Source organism: Podarcis cretensis, assembly GCF_951804945.1.
Source record: "Podarcis cretensis genome assembly, chromosome: 5".
Lineage (NCBI taxonomy): Eukaryota > Metazoa > Chordata > Lepidosauria > Squamata > Lacertidae > Podarcis > Podarcis cretensis.
The window spans coordinates 43,633,220-43,647,600 of record NC_137174.1 but is presented as its reverse complement, the minus strand read 5'-3'; the positions used below and the strand labels follow the sequence as shown (position 1 = coordinate 43,647,600).

At 40.4% G+C, this 14,381-nt stretch overlaps 1 protein-coding gene across 6 annotated transcripts in view; it reads left to right on the top strand.

Moving 5' to 3' along the window:
• PTPRE (protein tyrosine phosphatase receptor type E) overlaps window positions 1-14,381 on the top strand; it is a 120,105-nt gene that overhangs the window by 17,968 nt on the left and 87,756 nt on the right. For 2 of the 6 annotated variants that reach the window (XM_079977144.1, XM_079977142.1), the window contains exon 1: window positions 8,626-8,739. In XM_079977144.1, coding sequence (XP_079833270.1) covers window positions 8,729-8,739 — 11 coding nt within the window. In that variant the 5' untranslated portion in view covers window positions 8,626-8,728. Of the gene's footprint in view, window positions 1-5,047; window positions 5,104-6,365; window positions 6,389-8,624; window positions 8,740-14,381 lie in introns of those variants that run through there. The other 4 variants (XM_079977147.1, XM_079977146.1, XM_079977145.1 and 1 more) reach the window with 4 other exon arrangements.

Here is a 14,381-nt window from a genome sequence, read left to right as displayed (position 1 = left end):
GGAATCCTAGGAAGATGTGTCATTCTTCTAGCCTGTTTATCTGCAAATGAGAACCACACTATCTTTCTGTTTTGAAAGGCTCTGCATCTGCGTGGTTTTCAGCGTGTACCATTACAGCACAGATGCCAAAAAAAATGACAGCATCTACTTTGGTCACAAGCTATGCCAGATGTGTTTATCCTTACAGTTCAGATTGCTGCTGCTGCTTTGTGCTCTTTCCAAAGCAAACTTCAACTGCAATCCAATCTGCACCTACTTGGAAGTAAGCCCTGTTTGAACTCAGTGGAACTTGCTTATATACAAACACACATAGATCAACTGTTTAAGTCTTTAACAGACATCATGAACAATATAAAACATATAAATATATAGTGTGTGTGTATATTTATATAATATTATATAAAAATCAATGCATGTGAACACTTTTTAGAAAACAATTTAATTGAAAATGTTTCAGTATTGAACTATGTCCTAAGCTGATTTTCCTAAACCAAAACATAATATGTCAGATACTTACTTAATTCATTGTGGCTGGAATAATTGAGTCTTCCAAGAATGACATATACTTTTAGATTAAATTTTCACAGAAGAAAGTGATGATAAATGTGTTTTTCATTTTTAAAATTGATATTACAATATTCCTGAGAATCACAGCAACATGACTGATGGGCATTTTATTATTGTTTTAGTAGTAGTGTGGAATAATTCATGGGTATCATGTTTTCAAGCTACACTTTGGGTTACGCTATCCTGTGTTTTTCTTGCTTTGCTATGCTATATTATTATATATCATCTTCTTTTTTGCCAGAACACTTAGAAAGTGTGCAGTTAGCAGTGTTATGCTTACTTAGTTTATAGCTGTCATCCTTCACAGCAGATAATTGCTAGTTTGTTCCTGATTCATTTCCCCTTTCACCTCTCCAGCATATAATGCATTAATGTTGGTAAGCAGTCTTTTCCCAAAACCTGAAAGGCTATTAAATGTGCTTATTCAGTCAAAAGTAGGTATGTTGGGTTTTGGTGCAGTGGTAGAGATGTGAAGGCCTGGAAGGAAACTGGGAAAATGTGGTGCTGGGGTGTTCCCATTTTTCCAGAAACAAATAGGGAGTGCTTTTTGTTTGCTTGCAGGCAGCCCTTCCAAATTTTAATCAAAGTGCAGCAAAAGTTTGCATAGAAGTTAATTTATAAGAAAAAGAACAAGTTTTTGTTTTATCAGAAAAGCCCATGCTTTGATGTTCTATCTCTCTCTGGAAACTATATATAATTCCTTGGGCTTGTTGGGCTGTATTGACTTTAACTGACAGATGGCACCAACTTTATTCTAGAGCCAAACCACCCACAAGGAGTAAGAGTAGCTATCACAGACTCCTATCTCGATAATAGTGTTTCTCTGCATCCATGTTTTATATACAATTGACCCCTTATTTCCATAATAACAATTGATCAATGGAATTCACTGATCATCACATGGCTTTTGAAAGCATGACTCTTTATTGTGTGTGGCCCTCCAGCTGTTATAGTGTCTTAACTTTAAGCTGGAAAGACTTCTGTTTCTGATCCCTCCTCATCCTGGTTTCCCCCCTCTTCTCCCTCTGCTCATTGTTGTACCACCACCACACCCCAGGCTCTTCCCTTGCTGGCTCCCCTGTGCCCAACTAGTCCGTGACAGGTATTAACTGAATGCACCTATAGAAACTGTCAATTCTGCTAATTTTGATACTGTTTTGCCAGTAAAACTTCCTATCTTACAATAAATTACTGTATGCTGTTTTTCTTTACTCAAAGACTAATTACCACATCTCTTGCTGAAATAAAAGTATGTTTTCACATTTCTAACAAGAACATGGGCTGATTTCAGTGCTGTGCTTGCCCCTACAAATGCTGCTCAAAAGGGAAACCCAGCCAGATGGGTGGGGTATAAACAAACAAATAATAATAATAATAAATTATTTATTTCTGGCAGCATTGCAAGTGGCAGGTACTGTGTTTAAAAACACTTAATTTTTGTGTGCCAACCAAAATTTGCACTGCCTTTCTGTGCCATCAGCTGCTTAGTGTGTGTGGTGCTGGCATGGAGATATTACACATTTTCCCTGTCACGAGGCAACAGCTATTCAAGTGATTTATCTATCAAATGGAACATTGCTTTAGTTAAGCACATTTGGCGGTCTCAGGGAGGCGGGGGGCTATCATTTCTTAGAAAATGGTTATGTTTATAATTATGAAAGTTCTGCACCCTGCTTAAAAGTGAGGGGTACTGTGTAGGATGATGATATTATTTAACACTTAAGTTTTTCAACAAAAGTGTGGGACATTGTGTGTACAGTACATTGCAGAGGCACTTGACCACTAGGTTAAATGTCATCACTTTGTCTGTATAGCTACTTACCATGTCATAATGACTCGGTCCACATCCTCTTTCCAGGAAACATCTGTTAGGAACCAGGAAATTCAGTAATAGCTTCCTCCATTTCTTTATGACTAGTGTGTATGTGAGAGAGAGCACACAAACATGCTTCTAGATTTTAGAATATGAGACTGCAGAAGATAATGTACAAAACATTGTATGATGATCATCTGTGAAGAAAAGCACTTTAGAAATGGCAGTTCAAAATAAAGCATATCCTTTTCACTTTAAATATTTAACTATAAATTTTATGGAAAATTCAAAGTATCTTCATCTTGCATTTCAATCAGCTGCAGTTGTGTGATTGCACCTAAATGCTTTGGGCCTACATAATTGTCTGCAAAATTGCCTCTGTAATTGTTTATGTTGGCAGTTTGCACCTCCAAATTGAAGGTCAGTGACTGAGGGATTTGGAAAAGGGAGGAGGGAGTGTTGGGAGTTAGCAAAATACACTCTAACACAGCTGTCCTCATTACCTACTGTAAGGGAAAAACTAATTAGTTTTATTGAATTCAGTTTTCTAGTGGAACTATTTGCAGCTTGTTAATCTTCATAATGCAGAATGACTGTTAAATGAATTTTAGTTCTATGGCTTTTGATGTGCGGTATAATAAACTGAAAGGATTGATTCAGATGCTATGCAGTACAACATCTTCCTCAAAGATGGATGAATTCTCTGTAGAATTCAGGACAGAATAAGTAGATTGCACAGATTATGAAACAACTATGTTAGTATCTCTGCAGTGCATTGTGACCTAATTTCTCATTCTATTTTCTGCATAGGCTGGCTGAAAAGAAGAATTAACACTATTTGGTGTTTTTTTTTAAAAAAAGAATTAAAACAACAATTGCATCTTCATCATATTCTGGTTGGGAGGAAGCATAATTCCATAAGAGGTGGTGGAGAACTGATTCCACCCACCAGGTTAGGGTTTCTCAGATTGAAACTGATTTGAAAATAATATAATTAATTAAAATCAAAACCAAAGTAAGATGGTGAGCGTAAAATAATAATTCGTTTCATATGCTGCAAAAGGCTGGTGTTTCAACTGGCACAGTGAGCACATGGATGAGGGTCTGTGAAAAGTAAAAGGTAAAGGTAAAGGTACCCCTGCCCATACGGGCCAGTCTTGACAGACTCTGGGGTTGTGTGCCCATCTCACTCAAGAGGCCAGGGGCCAGCGCTGTCCAGAGACACTTCCGGGTCACGTGGCCAGCGTGACATCGCTGCTCTGGCGAGCCAGAGCCGCACACGGAAACGCCGTTTACCTTCCCGCTGGTAAGCGGTCCCTATTTATCTACTTGCACCCGGAGGTGCTTTCGAACTGCTAGGTTGGCAGGCGCTGGGACCGAGCAGCGGGAGCGCACCCCGCCGCAGGGATTCGAACCACCGACCTTTCGATCGGCAAGTCCTAGGCGCTGAGGCTTTAACCCACAGCGCCACCTGCGTCTCTCTGTGAAAAGTAGAAGTAGGGAAATAAATCCCCAGGACCTCATCACCACAGACTTCTGTTGGGGGAAACATGCAAGCACTGCTTCATTGCAGTGAGCAAGTGAGTGCATGCGTATCTGCAGGGTTGGCCATGGGAGTGCTTTTTCCCCCATGGATACGCAAGACACAAATTAAGACTTTGATAAAAAGAAGTTATGGACCATTTTGGCCAAGGCTCCAGTGATTGCTTAAAGCAGGGTTCAGCAAACTTTTTCTGCAGGGGGCCGATCCACTGTCCCTCAGACCTTGTGGGGGGGGGGCGGACTATATTTTGAAAATAAAAATCCTCCCCATGAGTCTCCCCTCCCTTCTCCACAGCACCGGATGACACCCGGTGGCTGCTTACCTGTGCCTTGCGAGCGGCAGAGGCTGGCAGCGGTGGAGGGACGATGAGTGGCGTGAAAGGGCTGGCACCGTGAACGGCTGCTTAAAATGGCTCTCAGCCAACCACAGCGCAACAAAGCCCATCCTCCTTCCTCCTCTAGGCAGGGCGGGGAGAAGCTAGGAGGAGAGAGGGAGGAGGCGGTGCCGCGATGTGTGTGAGGGAGGGGGCGGGAAATGGCGCAGCCCGAACGACCAGAATCCCCACACCAATCCATGCGGCGATTCCTGGACCATCCGTGGGCCGGATCCAGTAGGCAATTGGGCCGGATTTGGCCCCCGGGCCTTAGTTTGCCGACCCCCGGCTTAAAGAGTTATCTACTTTGTGTTATATTTTCCTTTATGTTGTGGACAAACAAGCATCATCATCAACAACAAAAAAGCCTGACTGGTTTCAGACCAAATGTCGGACATTCACTGTAGCAAGGTGGGGTCTGTGTAAGAGGTGTGAATTTCAGCATTAGGAGTCTTTAGTTTAGAGTCCTACAGTATTGTTGTTCAGTGGACAAACTGAAAACAAATATAATGAATCAAAATAGTCAACAACCTGTAGTTCCAAGTCATAGACCATGCTCCACCCCATAAATTATTTTTGTGGACACGTGTGTGTTTGTGTGTGTGTGTGAGTGAGAGAGAGAGAGAGAGAGAGAGAGAGAGAGAGAGATTCAGCAAGTATAATCTCACAGAGAAGCAACCAGTGGCATGTTATTTTTTAAACATGTCATAAATTACTGTGAACACATGCTGAGCATTTTATGTGTTTATAGGGCTACTTTTATATGGAGACACCCTGAGGCTGAAATCCTATGTGCACTTACAAGAAGTAAGTCCCAGTGACCACAATAGGGCTTCCTTCTAAGTAACCATGCAAAGGGTTGTGCTATCAAACTTCCTGTGCTAAACTGTGTGCTCATGATATACATCTCAGTTTCAAAGCAGGTTTGTCATGAGTGGCATCAACTGGAAAAAATTGCTTAGGAGCTTAAGTCATTCTGTCCATTAACCTGGAATTAAACTTGGATGTGGTTTAGGTGTTATTTGCACAGGAACATACCAGTGATCTATTTCCAGAATACAAATTGTATTTCTGCGGTCCACATACCTAGGTTCCTGAACAAATGATATTTTGAATGTGTGGCAGATTGGTTCTAAAACATCCAGGCGTCCACATAGGTAGAGCAGACTCCCCACTACAGATGGTTGCCCTTCAACTTATGGACGGCTACCAGGAATGCAGTTTAGGGGGATGTGCAGTGGTGTGCGGTCAGTGGACTAGGCTAGTCCCCTAAATGTTCCCCTGGTGCCTCCTTCCCAAAGCCTGGAAAGCTTTTGCCTGGCAGAGGGAGGGAGGTGCAATACTCCGATGGGTCCAAGAGCCCTTCCGCCACCTTCCCAAAGCCTGCCCAGCTTTGGGAAGGAGGCAAGAGGGCTCCTGAGTCCTGTCAGAGGGCTGGCACCTGCTTCCCAAAGCCCAGGAAGCTTCTGCCAAGCTTAGGGAAGGAGGCACGACGCTCACATGTGTGACATGGGAAATGTCAGGCCCCCTCCATTGCCCTTGCAAGCTGACGCCTTTGGCCCTAACGGTTCCCCCACGAAAAAATTCACCGCATGCCACTGGGGACACATGATTGCTCTGCTCCCTCTTTCCCTTTCCACGTGATTATCATCCTTGAGTTATTTTGAACCGATCTCTAACTTTAGGGGTAGAGGAAGCAGGCTTATTTGTTTAAAGTAGTTTAAAATTAACATTGCATGAAACTCTTCCATAGGGCTTACATGACCCAAATTTCCTTCCTCCAGCCATGTGTTCATTCCTTCCTGAGCAAGGCTTTTGCCAGTTTGAGTTGCAGGTCTTTCAATATATGCAAGTTCTGTTTTTCAGTACTTGCCTTGTGGTTCAAATTCCACAATGAGGTGTCTTGCTACACAAACAACAAAAGAATATTGGATATATATTCTAAGTGATTGCACTGGAGACAAAAGCTTGCATATAAATATAGAAATGTGTCATCAGTTTAGAGCAACAATATGTATATATATTTATATAAACATTTTTAATTCTCTCTTTCTCTTTTTCCTTTGCAGCCTATAGCATCTTCTTCTAGTAGGTGAGTACACTGCATAATCTAACTATTAACAATTATCCACCAGTATATTCAAGTATACTATTCTTTTTAAGAAATTTCACAACATTATGAAGTTAACAGCTTGAAGCTATATAGCAGCCAAACTATATTTAAATTTTATAGGTCAGCATATTTTATAGGGGGTAGCCTTTGCAGTCTCACTTTTTCTTCTCATATTAGTTGTTAGGATATAATTTAGCATGCATTAGTTTGCAGCCTTGAAAATAAAGTGCTTCTTATCACTGACGTACATTTGAAGCCCATTGTCAGATAATGGTGCTGATAATAGTTGCTTGTGACACAGATCTGCTGTTGGGAAAATAGCTGAAAAAGAACTATTCTAGAACCATGTCGGCAGAATTGGGCTGCTTTCATTGTAAGAGCCATTCATTGCTTCAGTTCTGAATGCTAGGTTTAAAAAGTAGGACGATTCAAAATAGAAAGATAGAAATGGGTAAAGGGGGCATTTTGAAGGCACATCTGCCTAGGCAAATAATACCTGATTATTTTTTTTAAGTTTGTTTTAAAAGGATGTGCGTGAAGGATAATGTGGTAGGAAACTTGTGCAGGTTTCTTAGCAATGAACATTTAACTGAGGAAATAATGTTGCTTAGGGTTGCATGTGAAAGCTATAAATTGCCTTGAGTTATTTTGAACTGCTTTGTTCCAACTTCAGCGATATTCAAGCTTCTGGCAGAAGTCATTATACTGTATGTTGAAAATACGTTGCTGCTTTGTTATAGGGGTATCACCTAAGACCATGATTAAGCTGTTATGGAGAGGCACCTTAAAGGTGGCTATTAGGAATTAGGAGGTATATACTCATTCTCACAGCCCAGTGAAGGAATTTGAGGCACAGGCTGGCTGCAGGGCACCATGGTCACTGTCATGGCCAAAAGAGCTAATAATAATAGAATCATAGAGTTGGAAGAGACCACAAGAGTCGTTTAGTCCAACCTGCTACAATGCAGGAATATTTTGCCCAACATGGGGCGCGAACCCACAACCTTGAGATTAAGAGTCTCATGCTCTACCGACTGAGCTGGGTCTCCCCAGGATCTCATGGGGTTTCTTCATCTTACATGGCTGGAAGAGATCTTAGAGAAGGGAGGGACAACAGGCCCTTTAAAAAGGCCAGTCCCACCCAGACTTGGCTTCTCTTTCCTTTCATCACCTTTACTCTTAATTGGCTTTGTAATATCATGTAATGTTGCGATACCATTGTTTATAGAGCGATCCTAACCATGTCTACTTAGTGGTAAGGCCTACTGAATTCAATGAGGCTAACTCCCAGGTAAGTAGGATTAGGGTTGCTGCCTTAGCGTGCGATTCCCGTTTGTCAGTCTGGTAAGAAGGAAACTGCTGGAAGCAGAAGTGACACAAGAACCAACAGCTGCTTAAATAGGCAAGTGAAAACAGTACGTGAAGCATTTCACATGCTCTGAAACCACCTTGCTGTTTCACACACATCCCCAAATAGCTCCCCAAAAAAAACTTCATAGGTGAAGCCAGGCATCATTCTGGAGTTTGCTAGAACAGTATTGCTTTTCAATGAAAACTTGTCGTCTTTGTCTGTGCATCAGATACTGGACACGTGGACAACTGCAGCCGCGTAAGCTAAATCCACAGTGGATTTGTAGTGCTGTGGTCATTTATGGTGTCAGCAAGCAGGCTATACTAGGGGCTTGAATTACCACCTTTGTTGGAAGGTAGGACTGATATGAATTTTTAATCTCAACAAGGAATGCTACAAAGCAGCCACTTCATAATAGGGACTACGGTGGACCTGGGTCTTACCCTTGCATATTAAAGTTTGTGAGTTTTATTTAAGGCGTGCTCTTTCGTCTTACTCTCTTCAAGTCTTCTACTTACTGTATGTCTTTTTGTAGGAAGCAAAGGAGATTTGCAGCTGCGTGGGGGAGGGGAATGTTCCTACTCTTACGAATGAGTTTGAAAGCCAGCAATTTCTTAATCATTTACCAGAATGGATGTTTCCTATTCCAGCAGGAGGAGGAAATGTTTACATTATGAGACGCAGCAGCCTTTTCCAGACAATCCTATGACTCTGGCTTTTTGACTATTTATCACATGCAACAGCTACTATAATTATGCCCAGCAGTCAAGGTTTCCATTTAGAAAAGCATGAGTAGCTGGTGGAGGGATGGGCTGGGACACCAATATATTTTCTATTTAAAAGGAACTTAGTTGCACTTGAACCGGGATTTCCTGAAACAAAGATTTGCTGATAAAGGCTTACTTTACAGTTGATAGGCAAAATGGATCCCAGGGTATTATGTTGGTTGTCCGTTAGATCTGTTCTGGATGAAAAAGAGGTAAATGAGTATATTGGATTGTTTTATTTAATGAAGTATGTTTTTAATGAAGTGTGTTTATTGAAGTGTGCAGTGTAAGAGAGAATATATTGTAAACAATATAGTTTATTAGTTAAATATATTACAGTGCTTTTTCTAAGATCATATTTCAAAGATGTGGAAAGGTGCCAGAAAAGGAATAAAACCACAGGAGTATATAACAAAATTAAGATTCTGAACTTGGAAAGTGATATGTTCTGTTTAATATGGCAAATAGCATGATCCTGTAATGTTTACTTGGAATTAAGATTCACTGAGAGGAATGGGGCTCTCAAGTAAGTGTGCATTCGATATTGACCATAATGGAATAGAAAACAATTGTCAATACCAAGCAATTGTTCGTTTTTAGAAAAGTGAAATATGCACATGGATCATTGTGTCGAAATCATTGCATTAAAGATAAATTTTACTTACAATTTTAGAAATAATATATAAGACCTCCTGTATTAAGAACACAAGTAGTGTTTTGATAGCTTTATTTCAATAATAATTGGAAATTAAATTATTTTATATTCTGTTGGGTGTAGACTTACTAATTTGTATATAATTTCTTACAGTGAAGTTGCTGTGGAGTCAGCTGTTGGTCTAAAAATAACAGAGTTAAAAATCATTTTTCATATGTGGAGGAGCTAGAAATATTATTCTGTGTAATTCAGTAATATTTAAATCTGGATAAGAGATCGGAAAGGAACATTAGGAGATTTTGGCCCTTGCACATAATACCTTTCAGTTCTAAGTAAATTGCAAATATCTACGGGCTATGCTCCTGCTGTTGAGTGTGAAAAGTCTTCCACTGTGCTAAACAGATTTTCAGCATTGGTGGAAGAGGAAGGAGAATAGTTTTGTGAATTTCTATCTAATTGTCTATTCTATCACATTCAACAACACTCATTTTGGTGGGGAAAGAAAGCATGCAGTGAATGATCACATGCTGGACGCAGGTTGTCCAGAAAGGAATGTGAGCCTTTGGTTGAAAAGGGTTTCCCACTCCTGTGTGAAGCTATCTCCTTCCTGGTTTGTTTATCCACTTGTTCAAAGGGGGGAACAAAGCGGGAACAGTCGGGCTTTGTGCAGCAGCCCAGTTTCCACAAAGTATGGTTTACTGAAGCTAATTGTTACATGTGAACTTAGCCATTATCAGATGTGGAGTGTATTTCTACCCTTCTAATTGGCTGGAAATTGCAGTAAATGCATTTCCTGACACTTTGCTTTTTGAATGATTTTATTATGCCCTGTAATTATATTTCATTTGTATTATGTGAAACACTCTTGGAGGCATGGCAAAGAGCATTTTCTTTGGTTTTTTTTAAAATAATAATAATAAATAATAAATTTTATTTGTACCCCGCCCTCCCCAGCCGAAGCCAGACTCAGAGCGGCTAACATCATACAAATAACACAGGATACATAAATTACAATACATAATATTGATGAATATGATAGAAATTCCAGAAATAAAGTCCCAAACTTTCATTTTGAAATACTTATGCATTTAAACCAGGAGACAAAATGAATCTGCAGTGTGTATAAAGGTCATAGCAAAATAGGCCTTTGGGGTGAGTAGGGGGAACTAAGTCTACATGAAAGAAAATGTTTGCTTTTCACTGTCCTTTGCCAGACTCTGCGACTGGTAAGCAAGGATAGTTTACATTTGGTTAGGTACAGGTGTCATGCCATAGAATAATAGAAGCATAGAAGAGTTGGAAGAGACCCCAAGAGTCATCTAGTCCAACCCGGTTTCATTGTCTGCATGTAGTTGCTCTGCAAAGCAAATAATACATGAAGACCACCTGCAGATATAACTGTGTGCAAGATTTAACAAAGCTGGCCTATTTTAAGGACTGATGCCCTTTATATGCTTCATGAATGCTTAATAGTTAGTGCATGTGAATTTTTTTTTATCGTGGAGTAAATCCCATTTTTAAAACACTGCAGTAGAAAATAACATATGCTCTCTTAGTGAAGTCCTTGCTTGTTAGCATTAATATAATGCACACAGTTCTTTAAAGGCAGTAACATGGTCCCAAACCAGAAGGCGTTTAGACTGACATGATTATTTGTGAAAGAAGAAAATGACATTTCAGTAAACAAAGTGTTCATGCAGGCACCAATGTATGCTTTATCCAGCTGTCTCCCCTGTTCATATATATATAATCAGAGATGGAGGGGAAGGGCTGTTGCTTTATTAATCTGTGAAAATGAGCCACCTTCAATACACTGGTTTTGGTAATATTTCCCAATGTGAATCACTTCCGGTATCTGAGCTGTCCTGGTGTCAATGCTTCCATGTTACTCAACACAGGGGCAGGGGTGAGCTGAGTAGCCCTGGCTTCTCTCTGAACAGCTCAACTGTCTGTGGCTATAACATCTTCCTGTGTGAAGCTGTACTGTACTTATGAAGGGTTCGACACAAACTGGAACTCTGCACAATTTGAATTCTGGGTCACGTGGAGCCCTTTGCATCTACAGTGTTACTACAGATAGCTGCACTGTTCAAGTGGACATTGGAGTATGGGCTACTCAGTGTGTTCCCATGTTTGTCACGAGGAACATAGTACAGTGGTACCTTGGGTTGCCACTGTACCTGAAGTAAAGGTAAAGGTAAAGGTACCCCTGCCCGTACGGGCCAGTCTTGACAGACTCTGGGGTTGTGCGCCCATCTCACTTAAGAGGCCAGGGGCCAGCGCTGTCCGGAGACACTTCCGGGTCACGTGGCCAGCGTGACATCGCTGCTCTGGTGAGCCAGAGCCGCACACGGAAACGCCGTTTACCTTCCCGCTGGTAAGCGGTCCCTATTTATCTACTTGCACCCGGAGGTGCTTTCGAACTGCTAGGTTGGCAGGCGCTGGGACGAGCCGCGGGAGCGCACTCCGCCGCAGGGATTCGAACCGCCGACCTTTCAATCGGCAAGCCCTAGGCGCTGAGGCTTTAACCCACAGCGCCACCTGCAACCCGTACCTGAGGTACCACTGTATTAATTACTGAGGAGGGCTGCAACTTAACTCTGTATGTTTTCACTTCACGTCTGTTTTCTTTATGTCATACTCAACTTTCTAAGCTAATATTAGAAGATCATTTTTTCAGTTCCTTAACTTGAAATTAGCATTTACCACACATGTGTATTGCATGTTATTTTTAATTTTTGTTGTAACTGCAGAGAGGTCAGGCAGGAGAGAGTCCTGTAGCTAGAAGGAAGTGAAATGTAACAGGAAGAAATGACATCACCCCTGTCTTCTCCTACTCTGTTTCCTAAGCCTGATACATAATAGTGCAGATTGGATCTTTTATGTTAAAAGGAAACAAAAACATTAACAACACTTGGCACAATAGGGTTTTTGGAAACTGGAGCAGCTGAAAGAAACATAAGATCCTTTGACATGTTTTATGCAGGTTGAATGGCTATGTTTGCACGGTTGCAGCGCCTAGGTAAAACTACATTTGCAATGATCTAAAGAGTTCTATGGATTGCTACAGTGCACGGTAACGTTGTTTATCTTCCTCCCTCAGTGGTACCTATTTGTCTACTTGCACTGGCATGCTTTCAAACTGCTAGGTTGGCAATAGCTGAGATAGAGCAATAGGCGCTCACCCCGTTGCAGGGATTTGAACTGCCGACCTTCCGATTGGCAAGCCCAAGAGTCTCAGTTGTTTAGACCACACCACCACCTGCATCCCAGTACACCAGTCTGTAAGTAACTGTAAGCAAGGAAAGTACCCTAAAATTAAATACCTTCATTTAACCAGCTTAGTATCTGTCCACCTTTGGACTCAACAGGTAGGCACACTTTCCTTCTATAGTCTTCAAGCATGAAGGGAGATTTAGAGATGCTTGAATCAATAGAGTTACTGGACACATTTGAATGCTTAGATCCCAGTAATTTAAATAGGATTTACACTTAACTTTCTCTGTTCTGAATTCTTAATAAGGTCAGATAGACAAGAACATTCTATCTGTCAGTTATATTCATAAATAAGTCACCTTTCAGTAGATCAGGTGTTATGTTATTGACCTTCAGTAAATTATTGCTAAACCTTGAGTGTTACAACTTCCAACCTATTAAATTCTCCCAATTTATCAGAAAACCTTTATTGTTCCTATCAATCATTGTGCAGTGAATGTATACCACATTATCTCTTTTGCAAATCACACTGTTTTTAAATCATTCAGGATGCTATTCACAGTGTTAAGGCACCATCTTGTGAAGCTGTTGCAAGCTTAAACAGCAAGATAAGATAACCACCATATGTCTACCCGATTATGCTTATTTAATATTCTCTACACCCTGACACTACTGGACTGAAGCCTGTGCATTTCCAGTACTTTTGACATAAGCTTGTTTTGAACTCTTTCTCTCTCTTTTTAGGGCATGTTAGGAAAATGTGACACCATTTTCTTCAGGTATTTTGAGGTTATTTGTCATATATTTTCTTAACTCTCTATATAAGCACCTTTATTAATAGACCATTTTGTTGTTGCCTGGCATAAATGAGTTACCAGCATATAGCTGCAAGGAAAATATCACTTAGAAAACTTTTGAGCTACCTTTGCTCAGGTGCTGTATGTAATAGAAGCATAGAATCATAGAACTGTAGCGTTGGAAGGGCACCACAAGGGCCATCTAGTCTATGCAAGGCAGGAACCTTTTGCTCAATGTAGGGCTCAAATCCATCATTATCATTCCTCATCCCTGTGGCAATCTTGCTATCCATAAGGCCTAGAAGCAATCAGATCTGGCATTGCTTGTCTTCTTTCTCCTGGAAATGTGGGTAATTATTGCATTGGCCAATTTGCTGCCAATAATCCACTGAATGAATGAATGAATGAATGAATTGAACTGCTGAGATAGTATAAGAGAGGTTTTGTGAAACATTTCTTTATGGATACAGTTCCGTACAGAATATAACAGGCGCACAGCTGTTAAAAATTCTTCTCTTATTAGTCTTAGCCAAAAAAAAAAAAAAAAAGGAACAGCAATTCCTTACAGATAGAACAGTTGAACTTGAGAACAATTGAAGTTGAGAGTGAGAAGCTTACCTGCAGTGTTTTTCTTCTAGTTGAGTAGCACCAGAAAAAAAGCACTGCTTACCTGAGTTCATCTTGAGTCAATGATTAAGCTGGGTCTATGAAATACAATGAGGATTTTAATTTGGTATTTGAAATGGTACTAATCCACTTTTAAATGTGTTATGGGAGGGGAGATTATTGGTTTGTTTTTGTTCTTCTATTTATTATGTATTTTGTGTTTTTTATATTGTGATCTTTTGTTGTGAACCACCTTGAGATCTATAGTTGAAGTGCAGTATACAAATTTAATAATAACAATAGTAATAATAGACATTCTGAATTGTTTGTAAACATCTATGCTGGCTGTTATGTTTAAATGAACCTGAGAAGCTAGATAAGGTAAAAAATGAGAAGATTTATATGGTGGACTTCATGGGTACCCTAGAGTATTGGTTTTCAACCAGAAATTGCAAACATCATGCATCAGTGTGGCATTTTGATAATTTTGTGGGGAGCAAAATAAAGCAAAAATGTGGAAACTTTATTTTGTCACTTCTTTGCCTCGTGACACCATGCAACATTTGTAATGCATTTTTTA